Raw genomic sequence first — 25704 nt, forward strand, 5'->3', positions numbered from 1 at the left:
ATTGTTGTTGTCCTTGTCTTATATTTTACAAATATATAAAAAAATAAAATCCCGTCTGAACTGGATCCAACCTCTATTTCATTACTTTTCTCTTAATGTTCAGTCTCAAATTCAGCACTGAGCAGCCTTAAGATTTATTTTTGAAACTTACTCTTTTACTTGTCTGCAGCTCTCAGTCTCAGGCTTATACAGACAGTCACATTCTTTTCTATTGTGACGTCATAAAGACGGCTAGCCGGTCCTTCCTTTGACCCGACTCCAAGTTCACAGGGGGGTTTCCCCTTAACAAATCACAGTCTTTTACAGAGATTTATAAACACTTTGTCCTTTTCCCTAACTCTGCATCAGGAAAAAGTTTTCTTTTAAAGCAAAGCTTCTGAGCTTTCCATAGTTTTACTGCATCATCCGTTACTCAATTGGGGGGGGGGGCGACTTCCCTTTTAAGCCTCCTCCCAGCGCCAAATTTCTCAGTCCAATTCACAAATTTTGACTTACTTGGTCCAAATCTGATCTTTTAACAGGAAGAATCCGCCGCTTGCAGGCTGTAGGCTCGGAGCTTCGCTTTGTGGAGGTAACAATGGCTCCCAAAATGGCTCCCGCGACTGCCACTCTGCTGGCTCTTGGGGCTCTAACGAGCTTACCAGGCAGCGGAGGAGTCGCCTTGTGTCACGGTCCGGTCGGTGGGCGATTGAAGCCCTGACTGAGGACGTCAGGACCAGAGGCAAGATGGTGATGTAGAAGCAGGAACAGGTGCAGGGCTGAGGGTCCAGCAGCAGGCAGTCACAGGGTCAAGGAGCAAGGCAGAGGCGAAGGTCTGGGAATCAAGAAGCAAGGCGTCAGCAGGGCGAAGTCCAAGGGTCGAGGATCAAGGCGGCGGCAAGGCGAGGGTCCAAGGAGCAAGGCGGCGGCAAGGCAAGGGTCCAAGGAACAAGGAGCAAGGAGCAAGAGGCCAGATGCAACCAGGCAGGGATAGCGTTGCTGTGGCAAAGAGCTGAAGGGAAATGCTGAGCTTCTATCCCTCCCAGCTCCTGCCACCAGGTGCAGTGAGATATCAAGTGGCCTCACCTGAGTGGCCACTCCTTGCTTCTCCAGCACAAGCTGAGGCAGGCCCCAGTCCTGCAAAGCACTACAGGCCCCAGAGCCTGACTCCTGCCCATACTCCTGACACCTTGGGGCTCTGCCGGGCTACTTCGCCCGGGACGCTCTACCCAGGGTTCTTACGGGGATCCGCGTGGCCCTCGCGGGATTCCCCCCTCCCCCAGAGCCAGAAACCTTGGAGCTCGAGGTTTCTGCGCCTCTCCGCCAGCACGGCAGACCGGAAGTTGCTCGGGGTTGTTTTCTTTGCGCTGGCTGGATCACACTCAGCAGATAGGAAGCTGTTCCAAGTCTGGATGCCCTTCATGTCTCAGTAGAGCCATCCTCTCTCTCGTCAGGCTCCTGCTGCTTTTCTGCTCCAGTCGTCGTTGGAAGCCATCTCTCCTGGAAGACCATAACAATACGTAGTGTGGAGGACAGCCCCTTGTCAGTTGCTTCCTTGACTGAAACGGATAGCATTGCCAGGGAGCATTGGACCCCCAAGCTTCCAGCTGCCTACAGGAGCATGGGGGCTTTGGGAATTCTTTTTAATCACAACTCAGCCAGCTCCATGGAATCATAGTATTGTAGAGTTGGAAGGGACCACGAGGGTCATCTAGTCCAACCCCCTGCAATGCAGGAATCTTTTGCTGAATGTGGGACTCGAACCTGCAACCCTGAGATTAAGAGTCATGCTCTCCCAACTGAGCTATAGCTTTTCTACTTTGAAATTCATGTGTGGATGCAAAGAAGCATCTGGTGCTAATAAGAGGTTAAATCCCCAACTGGCACTGCCGTGGGTGGGGAGACATGGCAAGCCCCCAGTTGATGCCGGCAGCATTACGAGTTAAATACACTGGGAATTGTTAAATAAGTAAGTGCTTATCCATCACTCCAGAACTCTGTATGCATTGGCCAGCAACTCAGGAACTGCCTTAGACCACTGGTTCACCTAGCTCAGTATTGTCCACACTGACTGGCAGCAGCTCTCCAGGGTTTCAGGCAGGGGACGTTCCCAGCCCAATCTGGAGGTGCCATTGGGGAACTGAAGCTGTGATCTTCTCTGTGCAAAGCAGGTAATTTAGCTCTTCGCCCGGGGGGGGGGGATGGAAGGTGGGCAGTTTCCTTGTAGAATATCTGTCTGCACATCGCCATTAAGTCTTTGTAAGTATGAGAACAAGAGAGACATACTTAAAAAGGAAAAAAGCTGAAAATTCAGGGCAGCGACCTAAATTTTATTCGAAGGGGGAAGCAGCTCCTTCACTCTGGCTCTCGTTCAAGTGCAAGGGAAAGCCACACTCACTGTCCTGCCCCTTTGTTCCATATGTGTGCAGGCATGGGCTGTCACTCAGTGGTGCAGAAAATGCACTTTGGACATGCTCAGTAGCAGTTCTCTTACTCATTAGTGCATGGGTTCCACGGCTTGTGCTAAAACCCTCAGCCTCAGTACTAACCCTGTGGTTACCAAGTGATGGATGAGAGTGACGGGAAGAGGAAATTTAGTACAAAAGAAAACACTGGACCACATGAAAAGCTACCTTTGCAGCACCTACAAGTTTCTGTAGTGTAGATCAATATCAGCTCCTTGAGTTAAGATGGAAATAATCCTGTGGTCCTGAGAGCAAATTTAGTATTTCCTTCATGGTGCACCTTAATTTTGGGAACCTGAAGCTACAGGAGAGATGCCTTTAAAACAGGGGTCAGCAACCTTTTTCAGACGTGGGCCAGTCCACCATCCCTAGGAGCATGTGGTGGGCCGGACTATTTTTGGGGGGTGGGGGGTGGGGAATGAATGAATTCCCATGCTTCACAAATAACCAGAGATGCATTTTAAATAACAGCACACAGTCTATTCATGTAAAAACATGCCGATTCCCGGACCATCCGCGGGCCGCATTGAGAAGGCGATTGGGCCGCATCTGGCCCACGGGCCTTAGGTTGCCTACCCCTGCTTTAAAAGATTAAATAAATTCATAGGGGAGATGTCTTATCAGTTATCACTAGCCATAATATATATGATGGAGACTCCATGTCCACAGGCAGTCTATCTGTAAATACCTGCTGCTGGTGAGCAACAGCCAGAGAGGACTGTTGCCACCAAGCCCTGCTTATGGCCTTCCTGGAAGCTTCTGGATAGCCGCTGTGAGTGCAAGTCTCAGCTGGGAGTGCCCTTGAGTATGGTCGAGTAGGGTTCCTGTTTTATTTTAAACTAGCTGGCCCTGCCACACATTGCTGTGGCTCATCCCTGTGATTTTCCCCACCCTGTGCTGATCCATGAAGTATCCCGCTCATAGCTGCCAAGTTTTCCCTTTTCTCGCGAGGAAGCCCATTCAGCATAAGGGAAAATCCCTTTAAAAAAGGGATAACTTGGCAGCTATGATCCCGCCCCCAACCCCCGGCTTATCCCTGTGATTCCCCCCTCCTCCCCCCGGTTTATCCCTGTGATTCCCCCTCCCTATCCCGACCCATGACGTATCACACCCCTTTCTCTGCCCACCCCCCACCCAGGCGAGTCAGTACCTCCATTCAGCCTAGTCTGTAAAGGCTTCGGCCTAGTATGTAAACAGGAGCCGAGGTGCTGTTGAGAGAGAAGGTTTTATAGGTGCAGTACTAGAGGGCGCTGGTTTGCAACCTAGTTCTTTTCCCAGCATGCACTTTCGTCTGAGTGGTGTGTTTTGAAACACGGGGTTTTTGGTGTTTTACCTGCCACAGGTGTGACATCTGTCTTAGCAAACTTTATAAGAACCTTTGGACATTCGCTTGGGACATTGTGTCAAAATGTGAATGCCATCGGTCAAGCGGTTTCGGTGAAAAGTGGACACAAACCCACATGCCTTTTACACACACACACACACACACACACACACACACACACACACACACACTGCATGCATTCAGCCACTGGGGCTTCCCAGGGCTGCAATGGGTTCTTGTGTGAAATCATGAGCAAGCATTTACAACTTAGGCTGCATTTATGGAAGGTTACTGGTTCATTTTAAAACCGGACACTCTCCAGTTCTTACCTTCCTCAAACATTTCCTTTATCTTTTGGGGAGACCTTTTGTTTCTTGCACATTCCTGTGATCCATTTTTGTTGAGGAAAGCTCTCCACACCCTTTTATCCCTAGCTAGGAACAACAATGCAACAAAGAAAAACACCAGAATGCTATTCCTCTCTCTTCTTCAAATGCCTAGCAAACAAAAACCAAAAAACCACAACCTTATAGCAAAGTTGCGTTAAAACAAAGTGCATCTCATGTGTTATGAATTTCAAGAGTTATTTGCCAAAAAAAAGTGTGGAGGTGAGGTAAGGTGTTCACATCACAAATGAGAATTTAATGGAAAGAGCTTCAGATATGGAACTTAAAAAAAAAATTAAATCCCCGCAAACGAGAGCCAGGGCAGATGGAAAGTTGAGACATTTGTGTTGATGTCTGCAAATGTTTCCCACCCAAACCCCTTATTGCAGGGAGGGTGCCCCCTCTGCAGATACTGTGGGACGCCCAACTCTTATCAGCCCTGGTCAGCCTGGCCAACAGTCAGGGTTGTTAGGAGTTGCAACCCCACAATACCAGGAGGGCCACCTGTGATCTACGACGAAGCTTTGCCTGCTGTATGCAAGGGAGGGAGGGAGGGTTGCCCCTATTCAAAAGAGGAGTTTATCTTCTTAGATCAGAGATGGTGCAGCCTGCAGCTCTCCTGATGCTGCTGGACTCCAACTCCCAGCATGATCAATGGCCAGGGATGATGGGAGTTTTAGTCCAGCAACCCCTAGAGGTCTGCAGGTTCCCTGATGTGCAGCTACTCAGATGTAGGTCCCTCTGAATTCAATGGGCCTTTCCCCACATAAAACTGTGCATGGGATCGCAGCTTTAAAGGCAGACATTGAAGCGTGTGTGTAGTCTTGCAGCTGCAATGAATGCAGAAACACACACATGCACACCCACCACTATAGATCAACTTGCCTCATGTGGCGCTGGAATCTATTTCTCCTAAAAATACTGCCTGGCTGCCTCAACAGCAAATTATAAACCCAAAGCGGCCCAACTGGGCTGACCTCCAAAGACTCAAAATGCAGCCTCTGAGCACAACACCAATGATAAATAAAACACCATTTAGTTGTCGGTGGTTTGTTTTTTTAGAAATTTATTTAAAATGACATGCTTGCTGTTTTGTGTTCTCTGCAAAGGGCTTGTTGCCTCTTCCTACAGCGTGGAGGCCTCTCCAGAATTGCCTATCTTCCCATCACCAATCAGGTCTGCTCCACAAGGGCAGGCTTTGCATTACCGGTAGTTCTGCCCATTTTCTTCCCAACTCCCAGCACCCATCTTTTCCAGGAAGTGATCTGTTTGTTTGCAATTCAGGGAGCTGTCTAGGCAGCCATGTAACACACATAAACATTTCTCCAACATTTGTATATGTAGCTCATAATTAACCACAATCCAGAGTTCCAAAACAACAACAGCTCAGTCTGGATGCCTCATGCCAATCTTGCTACAGATGTTGAAAATTCAGTACAGGGGTCCAGCCCTCAGAGTGAAAACATGTCATCACTGCTTTGGGACATTGTAATATTCCCATTGTAGGTTTCTCAGGTGAGTGTCCACTAAAATTCGTCCAGTTACTGAATATGTATATGCTGTACTTAAAAGCCAGTGGATGAAGCTCAATGCCATTTTTAAGTGACCATGCCAATTAACTCAAGATGAAACAAGGCCGTTGTTCTAAAAAGCAATGAAAAACTTCCATCTTCATAAATCTCTTAAGGGATGCAAATGTTGAGGTATATTTACCCTCTTATGATTAGGCAAGACTTCTCCAAAACACAAGAACTTTCCTTTGTTCACTACATCTACAACGAGTCCCTCCCTCGAGTCTTATTTGAATGTTTAAAAAATGAAACTTATTTGAAGCTGCTCTTTCCACATGCCTTGGGAGGAGAAAGAGAGCTTGTGAGCAATCTTCACAAAAGGAATGTCACAAATTCAATGAGGAGATAGTTCCACAACTATTTGGCAAGCAGAAGAAGTAGGACCGTTAGGACAGAGGCCAAAAGATCCAGACCCGGCATCACGATGCCTGTTCCAAGGTTGTGAATCACTGACACCTCTTTGCTTTTCTGATCCCAGAGCTGCTTGCTTGAAGGGATGTTGTCTGTGTCCAGATCATAAGCCAGCTCTAGAATAAAGAAAGGAAAGAATATTGAATATGGGCGGGAACCTACTGCTAGTGGTTCAAATGACTTTAAGAGAGGGTTTGAGGACTCCAGGTCTATCAGTACAATATACCCACATCTTGATTTCAACCATATGCTGCTGAAGCCTGGCTGGTTGAAATTCCACAAGTTAAATGCTAGTAAGGTGGGGAGCTTTTAAGGCTCTCTTGGCACACCAGTTCTGGGATAATCTTGCTCTACCTTTTTGGAGGGGTGTCCATTTCCCATTTTTACAATCTTCAGTTCTCGTTCTCCACATTTGCACAACTTTTCTTCATGAAAATTCATCAGGATTGTAGTGAAAATCTCTCCTAATACACACATTTCACTGCACAATTTTGCCAAATGCACACATTTTGTTTTGCAAACCAACATTCCCTAATGTAATGCTGACTCTCCTGTGCCATTTTTCACTTATCATATGTATTTTTACACACACTTTGCCCTACTAGATTCATTTTGGCAGAAGAACTGCATTTCAAAATTCCCAGGTTTTCACCACAACATTCCTTTCCTTTAAAGGAGCAGCCTGAGGTGTGGGAGATGTGGGTTGAGGGTGGGGGGGATGGAGAGAGAGAAGAATCCAGACACCTTACGTAGTGTTGAGAATTCTTCTCTATTCACTCCAGCAAAAGCAACCACAAAGCAGGATTCCATTGGGGAGCACAGACCACACACCACATGGCACATTCGCAGAGGACAAGGGAGCCCAATCACGTTAATGGCTTCTGTATGATGCAAACATTCCTGCCAGGGAGCCAGTTCTCAATTAAATCTCTTGGTCCTGCCAAGATTCTCTCCCCCACCCTACCCCGCCACACAAGCTCTTCCAGGCAGCCTCCCAAAATCAGCTCCGGAGCTGAACCAGGCAGGCTACACCCATGTGGCAATTTTGACAACCTGTGCTAATTCAGTTTCCCCAGCCTCCCTCCTCTTATGCTCCAGTCCTGTACTTTGTGCTTCTAGTTAGACAGACCTTTTGCAAGGATATTCGTTAGCTCCGCTGGCATTTTCGAGCAGGAGAAGAGGCACCTCCTCACACCAGCAACTCTTCTCTTGAAAGCACCAGCACACACCCACTCTCTCCGAGTGCATTTGTGTGTGTAAAAGCTCCCTTCTAGTGGTGAGTGGCTGGCTGGGCTTGGATGTTTGGTTTTTCAAACTGGTAGCACATCGAACGCAAAGATCTTCTGGACTTGCTTCAACATGCAACAGGAATGACAGCGACCAGCAGCTGTAAGCCTTCAAATATGTGCTTTCCATGTCAACAACAAAAAATGGGGGAAGGGTTAAGGGGTGGGGGACATTCCACAGGGGAAACACAATTTGAATTATGCCTCTCATCTCGCTTGGCACAAACTTTCCAGGTACCGAGTCATCACCAACCAGCCGCCTTTTGCTGGACGCTAACATTTCTGGAAAGCTCTGCAAGGGCAGATAAAGTCATGCCAAAAGCCAGGAAGAGAAGGAGATTTACTTTTGAGCTGCCATAGCAAGCCTGTGCATTGCAGCAGAGAAAACACACACACACACAATGTAAAAATAAACCTAGTGGGTAGGGTATATGGCAGGGGTTTTATATATCTGTGCCTGGCTCCCTTCTGCTCTCCCCTCTGTTCACAATCCTCACCATCCTCACCCCATTTTCAGCACCATAAAAGGCCAACCTTTGACTCATGCCTTGCAAGCAAAAGGAGAACATGAAAGGCAATGTGAGGCTGGCACCCAGCCAGGCAGCCACAGGAGAATTGGGGGGGGGAGTGATTGCTAGGTGCCAATGCCAGAGAATGCCTTCATGTTGCCATGCCTCTGGGCCTTCTGAAGGAGATGCCAAGCACAGTCTGGTGGATGGCCTTGAGGTTGGACAGAGCATTAAGTTGAGCAACATCTTATCCTCTCCCGTAATTGCATTGCTGCCATGAAGACTGTGCCGTGAGCATGGAGGGGAAAGAATTATTTGTTCTTTGACACCTAACACCCATCAAGGATGAATTGAATCAGGAGGTTGAGAAAGGTGGGGATGTTGACCCACAGATGAGCAAGAAGGGCAGTGCTACCAAGGCACAGCTATCAAAGAGGCAAGAAAAGCAAGGGTGACCTGCATGTTGCTGAAAAGATAACAACTTTTGAGCCTTGCTTGGTTTACCCAGTAATGGTGACACTGAGTGTCCTCGGACCATTGTCAACTGGGAAATGGGAACATTAATACTCCCTGCCTCAGAAGGGTATTTGTGAAGCTTAAGTCCCTTTGCACTTCTGACAGGCTAAATATTTAATTTTCAGTATTCCTTTGCTGCCTCTCTTTGGGGAAAAAGAAAGTAACAACCCACTTTGAAATCTAAATAAAAACAAGATGGGCCACTGCATCGAGCCCATTTATTTTTTAAAAATCAAACAGATAGTTAGGGAGGGTCTGGGATTTTGTCAATGGACTCTGATGCAGCTGGATCAGCAGCAGGGGCTCCTTCAGGCTCTCCTGCCACAGGGCATTTTGTCACTGGGAAGGAGGAGGCAGGAAATCCCCAGCAAAGTCAAGAAATTTAACATTTTACTGTACCCATTCCAGTTTACAAACTTTCTCTCTCTTACACACACACGGACACATGGCAGTGAATGCGAGTGCAGAGTATGAGTGCAAAGGCAACAGAAGATGGAATACTTTGGCAGACTTTGGAGCCAACTGAAAATCCCCAAAATGGACCAGCCTTGGTTTCACCAACACGCGTGCAGAAGAGGGCTGCACTAGATGACCTCTGACAACCCATCCAACTCTTACAGGCTGTATCCACCCAAGTCCTACTCAAGGGGGAAACCCATTAAAATAAATGAACCTAAGGCCTAGCATTGGGTACAACCCTATGGTGCCTCATTGAGCAGCACACAGAATATTGTGGGTGTGACGTATCCCTGGTGTTTCAGAGGTGCAAGCCCTACCTCTCTCTGTTGTTGTTATGTCCTGGCCTCACACATTCCAGCCCCTTTCCTCTCCCTCTCCAGCTCCCCAGAAGCTCATCGTTCACCAAGCTCCACCGAGTCTCAATCTGAGAGTACAATGAATATGATTCTATAAGTTTCAACAGTCCTGCATTAGTGGGAGGAGGGATGGGAAGGGAGTTCTCTGTAGTGGCCCCTGGTGCCCCAACTCCTCCTTCATTTATTTCCAACAATTGTAGCTCATCTTGCTGCCAAGTTCCTTTTTAAAATAAAAGAAAATCCACTTGCAGCAATAACACAACACAACTAAAATAAAAAGGTGCAAAATTAAAAAACTACTGATTGAAAAAATAGCCAATTCAGCAACAAATCAATATCATAAAAAGGACCCAGGAAGCTGTCACATATTTGGCCAAACTATTTTTTTTTAATTTTTTATTGAGGATTTTCTTGGTTTACAAAGGTAATGCAGTGTCTCATATTTTTTCCATTGTTATACATCAATCTTGCTTGTTGAGACATTAGGAGGAAGGGGGGTAGAGGTGGGTGGGGTGGGTGGGGTGGGTTGCCTATGTTTCTGTTTTCCTAGATATATGTAGGGGTTCAGTGTCAGCATTGTTTGTGCGGGTTCTCTGTTGTTCGCTTGTACTCCTTTGTTGCTGAGAGAGGTCGGGGGTTGGCGTAGGGTGTGATTATTCATTTGTGGGTGGCTGTGGTGGTCTTTGGTTTCTTGTGTGAGTGGGGGTGGGTGGGTGCTTTTGATTAGTTTAACCATATTGATTTGAATGCTGACGGTGGGTTTTTGTCATTATCTTGTTGGGCTGTGTAAGTGATGAAGGGGAACCATATTGGGGTGAAGGTGTCTTCTTCTGTTTGTCCTCGTGTGATTTTCAGCTTGCTGGTTAGTTTTTCTAGTAGGGCCGTTTCCCATACTACTTGATACCATTGGTCCATGTTTGCTCCTGACAGGTCTTTCCAGTGTCTGGTTATGATGTTTCTGGTTGCTGACAATAGGTGGGTTATGAGTTATTTGTAATCTGCGTGGGCGTTGTTGTCTTGAAAGATGTTTAATAAGGCCAGTTCTGGGGTGATTTCTAGCACTTGCTTAGTTATCTTACAAATTTCTCGTATGGTTCTTGTCCAGAATGATTGGATTTTGGGGATATTTGGCCAAACTATTTGCCCATCCTGCCCATTTGTGATCTGCTCTGACCACCAGCAGCTCCCCAGGGCTGTGGCAGAGAAGGGTCTTTACCCATCCATCCCATGAGACCCCACCCTCTTAAGTGGAGATGCCAGGATTGAACCATGGATCTTCTGCCCCTCTGCCACTGAGCTATGCCTCTCACAAGTGTAAAGCAACAGATAAAAGGAAACAGATAAAGCAGCAAATGCAGAACAAAGCAAACCCACTGTACTCCCAGGAAGGCTCAGAAGAAAACGCAAAGGTCTTTGCACAGATTGCTTCACAGTCAACAATAAGGGCCTGAAGGGCAGGTGCTTCTAACCAGCAGGGGGCGCTAGTGAATGCTTTCACTTCCTGAAGACCATCTTCATCTAGGGGAAGCTGTTAAACAACCATGTCCTTTTAAATGTATTTCTTCTTCTTCTTCTTCTTCTTCTTCTTCTTCTTCTTCTTCTTCTTCTTCTTCTTCTTCTTCTTCTTCTTCTTCTTCTTCTTCTTCTTCCTATTGTAGTGTAGTGGGTCTTCAGTAATTTCAGCTCAGTGCAAATAAGAAACAGGAGGCGAGGATCTGATACAACATCTCTTTACTTCAAAGAACAGGTAAGAGCCAGAACACAGGAATGGGGAAAACTGGGGCTTATATAGTAACAGAGAACTAGCAGGGAAAAGATACATTTTGGTGGGAACCAATGGCAAGGAAACCCTCCAGCGGAAACCAATCCGGCAGAGGATCCAAATCCTGCACCCTGAACCAGCAAATGATAGACGTTCTCGCTGGAACTCTGTAATACACTACAATAAACTCTATGTTACAGTACATACTTGGCTGTGCTATTACTTTAATACACAACAATTATTATTATTATTATTATTATTATTATTATTATTATTATTATTATTATTAGCATGCAATGCATTTTGTGTTTTGTAAACCGCCCTGTGATGGTTGGTATATTAATTTTTATTAATGATGCTGATGATGATGCAGGCATGAGATGGACCTCTTATTTCCTCTCATTTCCATGGACTCTGCCCAAGAACCACACCCCCTTCATACCTGGCTGCTGGAGAGCATCGAGTTCTGGACAGCCCAACAGGCAGGCTGAGCACATGTTTAGGCCATCAGCAAAACAGAACTTGGCATTTGATGCTTCAAAAGAATTAGTCACCACAGGGAAAATAAAAACTTAGCCGGACTTCCTTAAACTCCCCATTTTCCTCTTCTCTTTTTATTACTTATCCCTGCCTAAGCCAGGGGGTATCCTACTAACACTGATTGATGTCAGCCTGACATCAATACAGTACCAGGAAAGATTCTAGAGCAGATCATTAAGCAAACAGTCTGTGAGCACCTAGAAAGAAACTCTGTGATCACTAAAAGTCAGCATGGGTTCCTGAAAAATAAGTCATGTCAGACTAATCTGATCTCATTTTTTGACAGAATTACAAGCCTGGTAGATGAAGGGAACACTGTGGATGTAGCCTATCTTGATTTCAGCAAGGCCTTTGACAAGGTGCCCCATGATATTCTTGAAAAGAAGCTGGTAAAATGCAGCCTAGACAATCCTACCATTCAGTGGATTTGTAACTGGCTTACTGACCGAACCTAAAGGGTGCTTGCTCATCAATGGCTTCTCCTCATCCTGGAGAGTAGTGACTAGTGGGGTGCCACAGGGTTCTGTCTTGGGCCCAGTCTTATTCAACATCTTTATCAATGACTTGGATGATGGGCTTGAGGGCATCCTGAGCAAGTTTGCAGACGACACCAAATTGGGAGAGGTGGCTAATACCCCAGAGGACAGGATCACACTTCAAAATGACCTTAACAGATTAGACAACTGGGCCAAACAAAGCAAACAAGATGAATTTTAACAGGGAGAAATGTAAAGTACTACACTTGGGCAAAATAAAAAATAAAAAATGAAAGGCACAAATACAGGATGGGAGACATCTGGTTTGAGAGCAGTACATGTGAAAAGGATCTAGGAGTCTTGGTAGACCACAAACTTGACATAAAAAAGCCAATGCAATTCTGGGCTGCATCAATAGGAGTATAGCATCTAGATCAAGAGAAGTAATAGTACCACTGTATTCTGCTCTGGTCAGACCTCACCTGGAGTACTGTGCCCAGTTCTGGGCACCACAGTTCAAGAAGGATACTGACAAGCTGGAACGTGTCCAGAAGAGGGCAACCAAAATGGTCAAAGGCCTGGAAACGATGCCTTATGAGGAATGGCTTAGGGAGCTGGGCATGTTTAGCCTGGAGAAGAGAAGGTTAAGGGGTGATATGATAGTCATGTTCAAATATATGAAAGGATGTCATATGGAGGAGGGAGAAAGATTGTTTTCTGTTGCTCCAGAGAAGCGGACACGGAGCAATGGATTCAAACTTCAAGAAAGAAGATTCCACCTCAACATTAGGAATAACTTCCTGACAGTAAGAGCTGTTCGGCAGTGGAATTTGCTACCAAGGAGTGTGGTGGAGTCTCCTTCTCTGGAGGTCTTTAAGCAGAGGCTTGACAGCCATCTGTCAGGAATGCTTTGATGGTGTTTCCTGCTTGGCAGGGGGTTGGACTGGATGGCCCTTGTGGTCTCTTCCAACTCTATGATTCTATGATTCTAAATAATGCGAGGAAGTCAGATCTTGCCATTACAACATAGGAAGAGCCGGCTGCTGGATCAGGCCAGTGGTCCAACTCTAGTTCAGCCAGTGTGGTGTAGTGGTTAAGAGCAGTGGACTCATAATCAGGTGAACTGGGTTCGCGTCTCCGCTCCTCCACATGCAGCTGCTGGGTGACTTTGGACTAGTCACACTTCTCTGAAGTCTCTCAGCCTCACTCACCTCACAGAGTGTCTGTTGTGGGGGAGGAGGGGAGAGGAGATTGTTAGCCGCTTTGAGACTCCTTCGGGTAGGGATAAAGCAGGATATCAAATCCAAACTCTTCTTCTTCTTCTCTTCTTCTTCTCTCAGGGCCCAACAATGGGAAAACCACTAGGAAGAATTAAGCCCCAAACCACTAACTTCTCCTGCAGTTTCCAGCAACTGATATTCAGAAGCAATGCTGCTCCTGACCATGGAGGCTGAACAGAGCCATTATGGCTCACAGCTGTTGATGGTCCTCTCCTCCATGAATCTGTCTAATCCTTTTAAAAAGTCATTTAGGTTAGTGGCAACCACTGCCTCCTGTGAGAGGGAGTTCCATAGTTTAACCATCAGGGCCGGCTCTAGGTAGACCCCCAGTGGTGCGGTGCCCCAGGGTGGAAACCATGCTGCGCCCTGCGAGGGTGGGGGCGCCGGAGCGATCTCCGCCCCTCAGCACCAGTGCGCACGACTTGCTCAAGACTGCCCTGTTAACCATGCTTCATGTTACACACAACACACATGCATTTCTATTTCAGCATACATGTAAATTCTGTGCCTTTTCAAAAGTAAAATTTTATTTTTCAGTGCAGTGCTCTTATTTTGAATTGCATGTAGAACCCACCACAATCTGTTCCGTGCTTAGGGCAGGGTCCCCAAACTAAGGCCCAGGGGCCGGATGTGGCCCAATCGCCTTCTAAATCCGGCCCGCGGACAGTCCGGGAATCAGCATGTTTTTACATGAGTAGAATGTGTTCTTTTATTTAAAATGCATCTCTGTGTTATTTGTGGGGCATAGGAATTTGTTAATATTTTTTTTCCAAAATATAGTCCAGCCCCCCACAAGGTCTGAGGGACAATGGACCGGCCCCCTGCTGAAAAAGTTTGCTGGCCCCTGATAGGGCTTCTAAAGGGCATAATCTGGCCCTGGCAGTACCCAGTTCTTTTCTACATCTTCTTAGAATCCTGCTGCATGGCAGGGTCTCCGGGTAGAAACAAAGCTGCTGGGTGCCAGTTTGCAATTATCCTGCATGTTGAGTCGCATCATGGGCAAGTGTCGTGGCACCAGAGAATTTGTGGTTTCTACCTCTCCCAACTCCAATTTAAAAGGGGTGTTCACTTTTAAATGCAGTGGATTATGAGAAAATGAAAAAAGCTGCTTCTCACCCAGAGAGGGTCAGAGACAGAGAAAGAGTGCTCATCAGTGTTGTGTATTGAGTCAAAGGATTTTATCTCTGTATTATTATTGTCTGTATTTGCATTAGGATAAAGTAACTGCCTTTTGGTTCCAGAGGGTACAGCTACTATTGGTTCATTTAAGCTGCTGTATTTGGATCCTCTGTCTTATTGGTTCCCTCCAAAAGGCAGCACTGTGATTGCCTGATATTGTTCCCTCCAAAATGTATCCCTTTCTAGCTAGTTCCCTGTCCCTATAAATGTAGCCTTCCTGCCCTCACAGTCAGTCTTGTTCACTTTAATAAAGAGCTGTTACTAGAGAACTGTCTCCAGCATGTTATGTCAAGAGAGCTGAAATCACAAACCCCACGTCACAACAACTGTCGACGAGGATGGGATCCGGAATGCTGAGGAGCGGTTAAACACAGCCCTGCCTCAGAGTCCGGATTGCAGCGTAGAACAAGACTCACTGGCCAGCTGAGTAGACGACCCTGCCCGCTAGGACAATGGAGAGTCCAGGGGTATTGGAGCCCTTCCAGCCATCAGAGCCCCACACGTGGGAAGACTACGTCGAACGCTTTGAGTTCTTTGCAGTGGCTCAAGGGATCACCGATGCCAGCAAAAGAAGGGCCACATTCCTGAGCTACTGTGGGCCCGAGACCTTCAAGCTAGCCAAGGCATTACTTGCTCCAGCGAAGCTGAGTGAGACATCTCTCCAAGATATTCTTGCCTGCCTAACAAGCCACTTGGCGCCTACTGAGACCAAGATGGCCCGGCGGATGGAGTTCCATAAGAGGCAGCAGCATGCTGGGGAGTCTGTATCCGCATTTCTGGCTGAACTCCAGAAGCTCGCTCAGCACTGCGGCTTCCAAAATCTGGAAGAGACTCTCCTGGATCGGTTTGTTGGTGGTCTGAGCAGCAAGAAAGCCAGAAGACGCATCGTGGCTAAAGAAGAGGTTACCCTTGCTTCAGCCTTGAAGGAGGCCACCGCCACGGAGAATTATGAAAGAGAGGAGCTTGATGCCAGTCGCAAGGCCACTAAGCCACAGATAGAAGTTGCGCATGCCATGGACGAGCTAGAGGCTACTCCGAGCCAGAGCCCAGTCCGTGGGGTCGAGTTGGTGCGTCAGGCCTGCACAGTGCACAAAGATCACTGAGGCAGTTGCCCAGGTTGTGGCGGAAACCATGGGCGGAAGAGTTGTCGTTTCAGGGATGCTATGTGCCGGACGTGCGGAAAGACGGGTCACATCGCCAGGGTCTGTAGATCGGCGGCGTCGGGAGCGACAGGAGCACCTAGACTGGAGCATCGCAGACCGCCCACAGCAACTCGTTTTCTAAAGGACTGCCACTACGTAACGGAGATCAACGGGAGGGCCGTGCAGTTTCCAGCGCAAGGCAAGGCACACGTCAAGGTGAAGATTGAGGGTCAGCAGTGCGACATGGAGGTGGACTCCGGATCCGCATTCACCATCGTGTCAGACCAGACCGCGAAGACATTCTTCCCCAGGGGTAAGTTGCCCCCTCTGGAGCCCTTTCCGGCAACCTTGCAGTCGTACTCAGCAGGCCGCATCCATGTTATGGGAATGTGTGCTGTGAGAGTACAGTTCCGGGACAAACAGGCTGTACTCAAACTGGTGATTGCGAAGGGCAGTCGCCCCAGTCTCCTGGGCACTGACTGGTTCCCCGCCCTGGGACTGAGTGTCTCAGGGCTTAATTCAATCCAAACCTGCCCTGAGATGAGCGAGGCATTATGCAAGGAATTTGCTGGTCTCTTTAATGGAAAACTGGGTTGTTATGAAGGGCCCCCAGTTGACTTCGAGTTGGACCCCGGGGTGGCCCCAATCCGACTCAAACCAAGGCGAGTGCCATTTGCACTGCAACCCAAGATCGAGGCAGAGCTGGATAAATTGGTCAAGCAGGGAGTTCTCTCACCCGTGGACTCTGCTAAGTGGGAGACTCCAATCGTCACGCCCCTTAAAGCAAATGGGGAAGTCAGGATCTGTGCAGATTACAAATGTACTATCAATAAGGCACTCAGGGGAAACTCATACCCCATTCCAGTTGTATCACATCTGTTGGCTAAACTGGCTGGGGTGCGAACATGCAAGGCATGCCAAGAGGTGCGGCCAGATGTGACCAGAACACCGGTCCACTGGTGGGAGTAGTACAGGACTCCCTGGAGCCGGCTGCACTTAGATTTTGCTGGGCCATTCCAAGGGAAGGTTTTTTTGGTTATCGTCGATGCATATTCCAAGTGGTTAGAAGTGGCGATGGTCCCTAGCATGGCATCAGCTGCCGTAATCAAGGTGTTGAGGCAGCTGTTTGCAACCCACGGGTTACCTGAGACCAGCGTATCAGATAATGGGGCAGCTTTTGTATCCCAAGAATTCAGGGCATTCTTGGCTGATAACTTCATAAGAGGGGTCACATCCGCGCCCTTTCACCCATCCTCCAATGGGCAGGCTGAGCACATGGTAAGAACAGCCAAAGAATCCACTGCGCGCTTAATGAAGGGTAACTGGTCGGCTCACATTGCGCGAATGTTATTTTTGCAGCATGCGACGCCGTGTACTGCGACGGGCAAGTCGCCAGCCGAGCTGCTCTTAGGTAGAAGACTGGTAACGGTGCTGGATTATGTCCACCCAGATAAAATGCCAAACCGTAATTCAAGAGCAACCCCCCAGGCTGAGACTGACACAACAAGGTATCTCACCCCTGAAGATCTGGTCTGGGTGAGGAACTATTCACGAGGTCCGCGGTGGGTGGCCGGTGTGATCACCCGGGCTAGTGGACCTGTGTCCTATTATGTGACCTTGGAAAATGGGCAAGTTTGGAAGAGACATATAGATCAGCTGAGGCGCCGGGCTCTCAGCAGGGAGGAGTCAGATGCAGATAATTCATCCCCGGCTAACGACACACAGCTGCGAGACCAGAGTGGAAATGGCTCAGAGGTGCAGTTACCAGGGGCTTCAGCAAATGAACCAGGGTCCGCTGGACTGGATGGCCCTTGTGGTCTCTTCCAACTCTATGATTCTATGAATTCAAATCTGCTATTATTTTTGTGACTGGGCAACATTTAGCTTGGTAAGGCAAAGTTTGATGAAGAAAAACAAAGTGCTTTTGGAAACCAAAGAATTTTAATCTTACCGTCTGAAAATGTCAGGGAATGCCAAATACTACTGCTACAGGTAGTAATATATAATATATGTAATTTTGCACAGATCTTACTTACCAGTCAAAACTAAATTATATTAATTTAACCAACATATGTTTTGAATTCCCAACTCATGTTGCAACTTTTTACCCAACCCCCCCCACTCAAAAACAGAGCACAGAATTAGTGCCGGCACCCCTTATGCCAGGGGGAAGGTCCTTCTAAGAACAGAGCAGAGGCACAACAACCCCAGAATTCAGGCCGTGGCTGTTTTTTCATACAAGGTGCATTGCAACAGGGTGCTTCCAGCCCTTGTTGCTAAGTTGCTTTGAATTACATCAGTTTTTTAAAAAAGCAACTAATAGGTTTAATAAATACACAATAATTTCCATGATGCTTCTAACTGCAGCTTCAGCTGCTGCCAACTAAAATAAAGGGGGGCCAATTCACTATTATAGCAGGGAGGCTGTGGCTGTCAAGATGTTGCTGGAATCCAACTGCCCCTCATTCCTCCCCATTGGGCCCTGCTCTCTGGGGTTGGAGGGTGCTGGAGTCCAGCAGTGTCCAGGGGGCTCCACGTGCTTTTTAATCCCTGAGCTAAGAGGCGGCATCTGCCTCGCTCAGGAAAGAATGCCTCTTCTAAGCAGAGGTATCCTTCCATATCTTGCATGCAGTCATGAATGCTTGGAGTGAATTTAGAGGGGAAAGGCTATCAAATCTCTGATGCTTTAATTGGGAAAAGAATGGAAGATGCATAAAGAGAAGCAGTAATTTTTTCAAAATCAAGATGAAAAACCACGGCAAATACAGCAGGTAATGGGAACAGAAGAAACAGAACTGGGTGCAAACTAATGAATACATAATGAGTAAAGAACTATGGAATATTATTTTAATATATGGTCACAGCAGAGAGACTCTTGTGTGGACAAAGACGGAAAGGCTAATTATTGTTTAATACGGAGGAATTGTTTAATTTATTGGAGACAAAGTTGATAGTAACATTACTTACAGAACCTCTTTTGGACTTTTTGTTTAAAAAGGAAAATGAATTAATCTATCTAGGTCAGAAGACTGGGGAAATATTGCCAAACTGAAAGCAGATCACTTTGGTATCATTCAGTGGAACCGTCTCCCTCGGGAGGTGGTGGACTCTCCTTCCTTGGAGGTTTATAAGCAGAGGTTGATGCCTACATTGCAGGGGGTTGGACTAGATGGTCCTTGGGGTCCCTTCCAATGCTAAGATTCTATTATTATTATTATTATTATTATTATTATTATTATTATTATTCTGTGAACCACCCTGAGACCTCCAGGTATAGGGGGCTGTCACAGTGGCCGGAGCGGACTACTTCAGAGTAACGACGCTACGCAGCTCTGCATTTTATTCTTTTATTGGTGCTGCGTATTTACAGTGCTTAAGTCATTGCTATTTACACGGAGTGATGTGGTCAGTCGGTTTCAGAACCTCCGAATGGCTTTTGGCGCGTCTTTCTCCAACACAAAAGCTTTGGCAGACCCATCCTCTTTCCCCTCCTCTCACAGGGGTTATATAAATTCAATAAATAAAAAATGATTCTAGAGAGAACACTTTGAATAATTTCTTTCATGTAACTGAGAGATGGGAAATCTGAAGTCCTATCTTTCCTTTCCTTTGGTGCTTTATTTTCTTTTTTATCCCACTCTCTGTTTTAGTTTCTTTTATTGTATTATGAAAAAGAATTAATAAAATCTAAAAGAAGAAGCAGATGGTGACAGCAGTCACGAAATTAAAAGACGCCTGCTTCTTGGGAGAAAAGCAATGACAAACCTAGACAGCATCTTAAAAAGCAGAGACATCACCTTGCCGACAAAGGTCCGTATAGTTAAAGCTATGGTTTTCCCAGTAGTGATGTATGGAAGTGAGAGCTGGACCATAAAGAAGGCTGATCGCCAAAGAATTGATGCTTTTGAATTCTGGTGCTGGAGGAGACTCTTGAGAGTCCCATGGACTGCAAGAAGATCAAACCTATCCATTCTTAAGGAAATCAGCCCTAAGTGCTCACTGGAAGGACAGATCGTGAAGCTGAGGCTCCAATACTTTGGCCACCTCATGAGAAGAGAAGAATCCTTGGAAAAGACCCTGATGTTGGGAAAGATGGAGGGCACTAGGAGAAGTGGACGACAGAGGACGAGATGGTAGGACAGTGTTCTCGAAGCTACCAACGTGAGTCTGACCAAACTGCGGGAGGCAGTGGAAGACAGGAGTGCCTGGCGTGCTATGGTCCATGGGGTCACGAAGAGTCGGACACGACTAAACGACTAAACAACAAGCAGAGGCTTGACAGGCATATGTCAACAACAACAACAAAAGAAGAAGAAGAAGAATGCTGCTTCTTAGATCAGGGACCTGCGGCTCTCTGGGCATTGTTGGCTCCAGCTGCCATCAGCCCTGGCCCTGGTCATGCTGCCTGAGGCTGGTGAGAGTTGGGGGTCCTATAACACCCAGAGATCCCCAGGGCCCCCACCTTTGGCTTAAGTAGATCACCATTTAGGCAGGGTCCACAATTCCCTGCTTCATACTTGAAAAGCCCCAAGTTAGATCGCTGACGTCTCCAATTAAAAGGACCAGGGAGCAGATGGTTTAAAAAAACCTCTCTCTGCTTAAGACCACGGAGATTCACTGCTCTTGAGCTAGGAAGACCAACTCAGTTCTGACTCAGCATACTGTAGCTTCCTCTGTTTGAGGTGCACACCAAGAAGCTCATCCCTCCACATCTGGCCACCTTCGCCAGCCCAACAGTTTATTCATAGGCAAACTGGTTCTTAAAAATAAAAGGCCAGTTGCAAGAACACCATCAGTTGCATATCTGTCGCCCTGGTACCAAGATCCCTCCGGCGCCCCCCGTGAGTGAGGCGGGCAGGAGGGGCGCACGGGGAGCTGAGAGGCGCGGAGGAGGTAGCCCCAGGCTCACGCTCCCTGCGCGCCTCCGGAGAGCGGCCTGAAGCTGCTCAAAAACAGAGGTGTGGAGGAGGAGGCCCCAGGCTTTTGATCCCCGCGTGAAGCGCGAGCCTGGGACCGCTGCGCTGCGCCTCTCAGCTATTCAGGCGGCCCCAGGCCAGCGCTCCCCGTGCGCCTCTGGAGAGCTGCCTGAAGCCGCTCAACAGCAGAGTCGCGCGGAGGCAGACACCAGCGTTTGGCGCCCCTTCTGTGCCCCTGATGGCCAGGCGCCCTGGCGCCTTGTGCCACCCAGCCCGGGCCTAGGGACGGCCCTGATCAGTTGCAAGAGCACCCAGAAGCAGCTGACTGCTTCATTTATTTACTTATTATTCTTACTACTTTAAAATGAAAACCTGCAGTTTGTCAAAGGTTTTGTGAAACTGAGCTATGTATGTCAAACCATTCTGGCTGTGTCAGTCTCCTGAGACTGAAACACCGTTCAGCTGCTCTCCTGCTCTCCTGAGGACAAGATGTTCTCCTCCAATTACATCAGGCCTCGTGGAAGAACCCCCGTTTCAGCCTCACCATGGAGCTGGAACACTGTGGCAAAAGAGAGGGTGGGGAGAGCTTTGGAAAGCAACCCTCACTTTTCACAACAGATGCTTTGAGTCCCTTCTGTGGGAACTGGCTGTGCTCTGCACTTTGCCACTCAGCAGACTCTGGAAGAAGCAGCCGCAACACAGAATGCTGTGGGTGGGAGAGAGAGAGAAGCAGACAGACAGACAGAGAGGGTTTCTTTATCCACATTGCCACTTCTCAGATTAATTTGTAGCAGCAGCCCTTCTTTCAGTGGAGGCATAGCTGCCAAGTTTCGGATTTGAAAATAAGGGATCAGCACCCTCACCTGTCCCAGGGACAGTCTATGATTCTCAGGGACAGTCCACGCCGCGGTAAAATACAGAAATCCACCAAACATTAAAAGCTTCCCTAAACAGGGCTGCCTTGAGACGCCTTCTAAATGTCTCAATAACCTAAACTGATTTGTTAAAATGTTAGAGGGGAAAAATATGAGAGACATTGTACACACCTCTGTAAATCAAGAAAATTATTATTTATTTTAATATCCTTCTGAAAGCCGCCCAGAGTGGCTGGGAAAACCCAGCCAGATGGGTAGGGTACAAATAATAAATTATTATTATTATTATTATTATTATTATTATTATTATTATTATTATTATTATTACTGTATATACCTGGGAGCACATACACTCAAACTATCAGGATTCAAATGTTAAGGCATATGAAGTCTATGGTCCATCCAACAACCTTGCATTAAAGTGGTAGCTATATATAATAGATTCAGCCCCTGATTCAGCTTTGACCATTTCTTTTAGTTTTGTTTATTGTCAGAACAAAGAAATTTTCAGCTCTTCTTAGAAGATATTACAAAAAGTTTTTGGATGTTTCCAAACTACTACTGCTCTTTTTCTACTTTTCAGAAAGTACTACCAATTATTTTGTAAATGTATCCTTTGTACAGGTAGAGCTTTCTTCACCACAGCATGAGAGTAATTTTCCATTTCTCTCTTACTAAAAACACATCTGTAAAGTCTGCCTCTAGTCTTTTTTTTAACTGTAGCGTACATAAAGGGTTTTTTAAAAATAAAAAAGAGAAGATAAAATTTTCACACCCATCTTTTACTCACTATGAGATTAGAAGTATCAGCTTGACCAAATACAAGTACTGTAAAGGTATTCACTGGACAGCCCACTGATTGAGAACTGTAGAACTGTAGTTCCACATCTCCCCCCCCCCCTCCCCGGATATACAAGCCAAGTAAATTGATTTGTCTGCCTCAGTTCCCCCAATGACATGCTCTCTGCTTTTGTACAGGTAACTTGCAACATTTACAAACTTTGCCATCACCTAGCATTTTCAGCTTTTCTGAAAGGGAAAATCAGTATACACATACTATCACATGTTGTATTGCTTCTCTGTAAATATTACAATGCATTGCATTCATGCAAATCATTAAAGCTTCCCAATGTCTGGAGCAGGGGTAGGTAACCTAAAGCCCGTGGGCCAGATGCGGCCCAATCGCCTTCTCAATCCGGCCCACGGACAGTCCAGGAATCAGCGTGTTTTTACATGAGCAGAATGTGTCCTTTTATTTAAAATGCATTTCTGAGTTATTTGTGGGGCCTGCCTGGTGTTTTTACATGAGTAGAATGTGTGCTTTTATTTAAAATGCACCTCTGGGTTATTTGTGGGGCACAAAAATGTGTTCATATTTTTTTCCAAAATATAGTCCAGCCCACCACATGGTCTGAGGGACGGTGAACCGGCCCACGGCTGAAAAAGGTTGCTAACCCCTGGTCTGGAGCCCCACAAGTCCCTCTCTCACCACAAGGAAAAGGAAGATTCCACTCTGCTTTTTCTCCCAAGGCCAACTGAAACAGATGAAATTCTGCCCCCCAAGGAGGTCAAATGGGAATTTTGCCACAGGTTTTAATAGAGCCAGGACTCCCCCCCCCCCCAGCCAACAGAATAGCTCAAGGCTTCTGGTTACCAGCTTTCTATTTTAAAGTCTTTGGGCTGCACACAAAGTACGTTTCTAACAACGCTGCTTTTGGGGAAATAACCGTGATTAAACACTTATCAATCACGGTTTGGAAAGTAGCAGTTTATGCATATCAATAAGCTTATCACTCTTTTCTATAGCACCTGTAACCATGATCCCCCCCATGATTTAAAAAAATACAATACGACTTTGAGAGAATTAAAACGCCTGCTTAATTATTATTACTATTATTTAGCAACAGAATTTTGCCAATGCAGAGGCTTAAAAGGGGTGGCTGTAGGCAAAAGCAACCACACATAACACACCCTAAGGACATGATGGCACATACAAAAGGGTGGATGTGCAAATCACCCCAACACACACACACACACCCTCTCCAGATTCCTCCTTTTTTGCGCACAATATACAGCACTGCACAGGGAGGAAAAAGAGATGCAAGATAAGCACTGCGATCTATTTTCAGAATTAAAATCTGGCAGTGATCTACCCCTGTTTTTGGGGGGGAAGAGAGCCCCGTTTTTTAGGGGTTTGGGTCAAAGCTGTTTAGCTTTTTAGAGAGAGGGAGTGCCCTATTTTAAGCCCTGTTTTATTGGGGTTCAGGGAGGAAAGTTAGTTCCGTTTGGGGGTTGTTCTGGGGAAATTTAAGGAAGAAGGGGTTTAATAGTCACTCACCAAAAGATCGCTGTGAAAGCAATCTGCCTCACAGCAAAAACTCCGTCTTCCGTTCCAGAGATCAGGAGAAAATGCAGGGAGGGGAGAGGGGGCGGGGCCAAGTGCTCTTGCCTCTTAGGCAAAAGCAAAGGAAACGGAGACTCCGATCCACTGGAACCTGCCAGGGATCGACCAATTGCTGCCCAGCCGAGTCTGGGCTAAGGAGGAGGCTGCTTTTGGGGGTGAGGGGAGAGAGGGAGGGCGAGGCTTGTTCGCTCCTTAGCTCGCCGGGGAAGATGGTGCCTTTGCAAGCGGCTGCTTCTGGGGAAGAGGGAGGGGAGGGGAAGGTTCAGGGAAAGGAGCTGCTTCCTTTAAAATACGGGAGATTTAAGGGATATTTTATGATCCGGGCTGCCAGCGGGAAACACATTTAAATACGGGGTTTCCCGCCAAAAACGGGAGACTTGGCAGCTATGAGTGGAGGCCTGATCATACAGCTTCAGTTCATTAACATATTGCAACGGGGCTCTGTAGACCCATCCGTTTTGGAAATGCTTGGACCACAGACTGGAGCAGCCATAAGTGGGGTGACTGGGACCAGGCATGGGCTATGTAGAAAATTATACCACTGCTAAGTGGTTTGAGCAACTATTTCATGAAACATGTACACATTTGCATGAGTGTGTAAGCATAAACATGTTTAATCAGTCATTATTATAGAACAGGCATCCCCAAAGTGCGGCCCTCCAGATGTTTTGGCCTACAACTCCCATCATCCCTAGCTAACAGGACCAGTGGTCAGGGAAGATGGGAATTGTAGTCCAAAACATCTGGAGGGCCGAAGTTTGGGGATGCCTGTTATAGAATAATAGATTACTACTACTACTACTACTACTACTACTACTACTTTTTAATCAGTCTCGGACCCAGGTGGCGCTGTGGGCTAAACCACTGAGCCTAGGGCTTGCTGATCAGAAGGTCGGCAGTTCGAATCCCTGCGGCAGGGTGAGCTCCCGTTGCTTGGTCCCAGCTCCTGCCCACCTAGCAGTTCGAAAGCACGTCAAAGTGCAAGTAGATAAATAGGTACCGCTATAGCAGGAAGGTAAATGGTGTTTCCATGTGCTGCTCTGGTTCTCCAGAAGCGGCTTTGTCATGCTGGCCACATGACCTGGAAGCTATACGCCGGCTCCCTCGGCCAATAATGCGAGATGAGCGCGCAACCCCAGAGTCGGTCACGACTGGACCTAATGGTCAGGGGTCCCTTTACCTTTACCTAAACCAGTCTCATGGCAATTTTCACATAAGAAAATTAAATACAGTTAAAACCACAAAACCAACAGATACGTTTAAGGCATGACTAAAAGTCCAACAAGTGGATCCTTGTGGCAATGACCCATTCATCCAGCTGGGAATAGCCTGTTGGAACAAAAGCATCTTCAGTTGTTTCCAGAGAAGCTGCGTCTCAAGAGGGAATAGGGGCAGCCACACTAAAAGCCCTGCCACAAGTTTGTGCAGAGTGGACTTCTGAGATCATAGAATCATAGAGTTGGAAGAGACCACAAGCGCCATCCAGTCCAACCCCCTGCCAAGCAGGAAAAACCATCAAAGCATTCTTGACATATGCCTGTCAAGCCTCTCCAAAGAAGGAGATTCCACCACACTCCTTGGCAACAAATTCCACTGTCGAACAGCTCTTACTGTCAGGAAGTTCTTCCTAATGTTTAGGTGGAATCTTCCTTCTTGTAGTTTGAATCCATTGCTCTGTGTCCGCTTCTCTGGGGCAGCAGAAAACAATCTTTCACCCTCTTCTATATGACATCCTTTTATACAGGGCAGTCTCGAGCAGGTCGGGCGCCTCCGCCCTCACAGCATGGCTTCCGCGCGGCTTCGCTGCACAGCTTCCCGCCTACCGTCTACTCTATACCTAGAGCCGGCCCTGCTTTTATATATTTGAA

The 25704-nt window shown here is 47.0% G+C and overlaps 1 protein-coding gene across 1 annotated transcript in view; it reads right to left on the reverse strand.

Moving 5' to 3' along the window:
- Window positions 1-5203: 5203 nt before the first annotated feature.
- GPC3 (glypican 3) overlaps window positions 5204-25704 on the reverse strand; it is a 196185-nt gene continuing 175684 nt past the window's right edge. Inside the window, exon 7 of the mRNA XM_088665404.1 lies at window positions 5204-6252. Within this exon, the coding sequence (XP_088521530.1) occupies window positions 6083-6252 (170 nt within the window). The 3' untranslated portion in view covers window positions 5204-6082. The remainder of the gene's footprint in view (window positions 6253-25704) is intronic.

This window comes from Zootoca vivipara, chromosome Z2, assembly GCF_965207765.1.
Source record: "Zootoca vivipara chromosome Z2, rZooViv2.hap1.1, whole genome shotgun sequence".
Taxonomy (NCBI): Eukaryota; Metazoa; Chordata; class Lepidosauria; order Squamata; family Lacertidae; genus Zootoca; species Zootoca vivipara.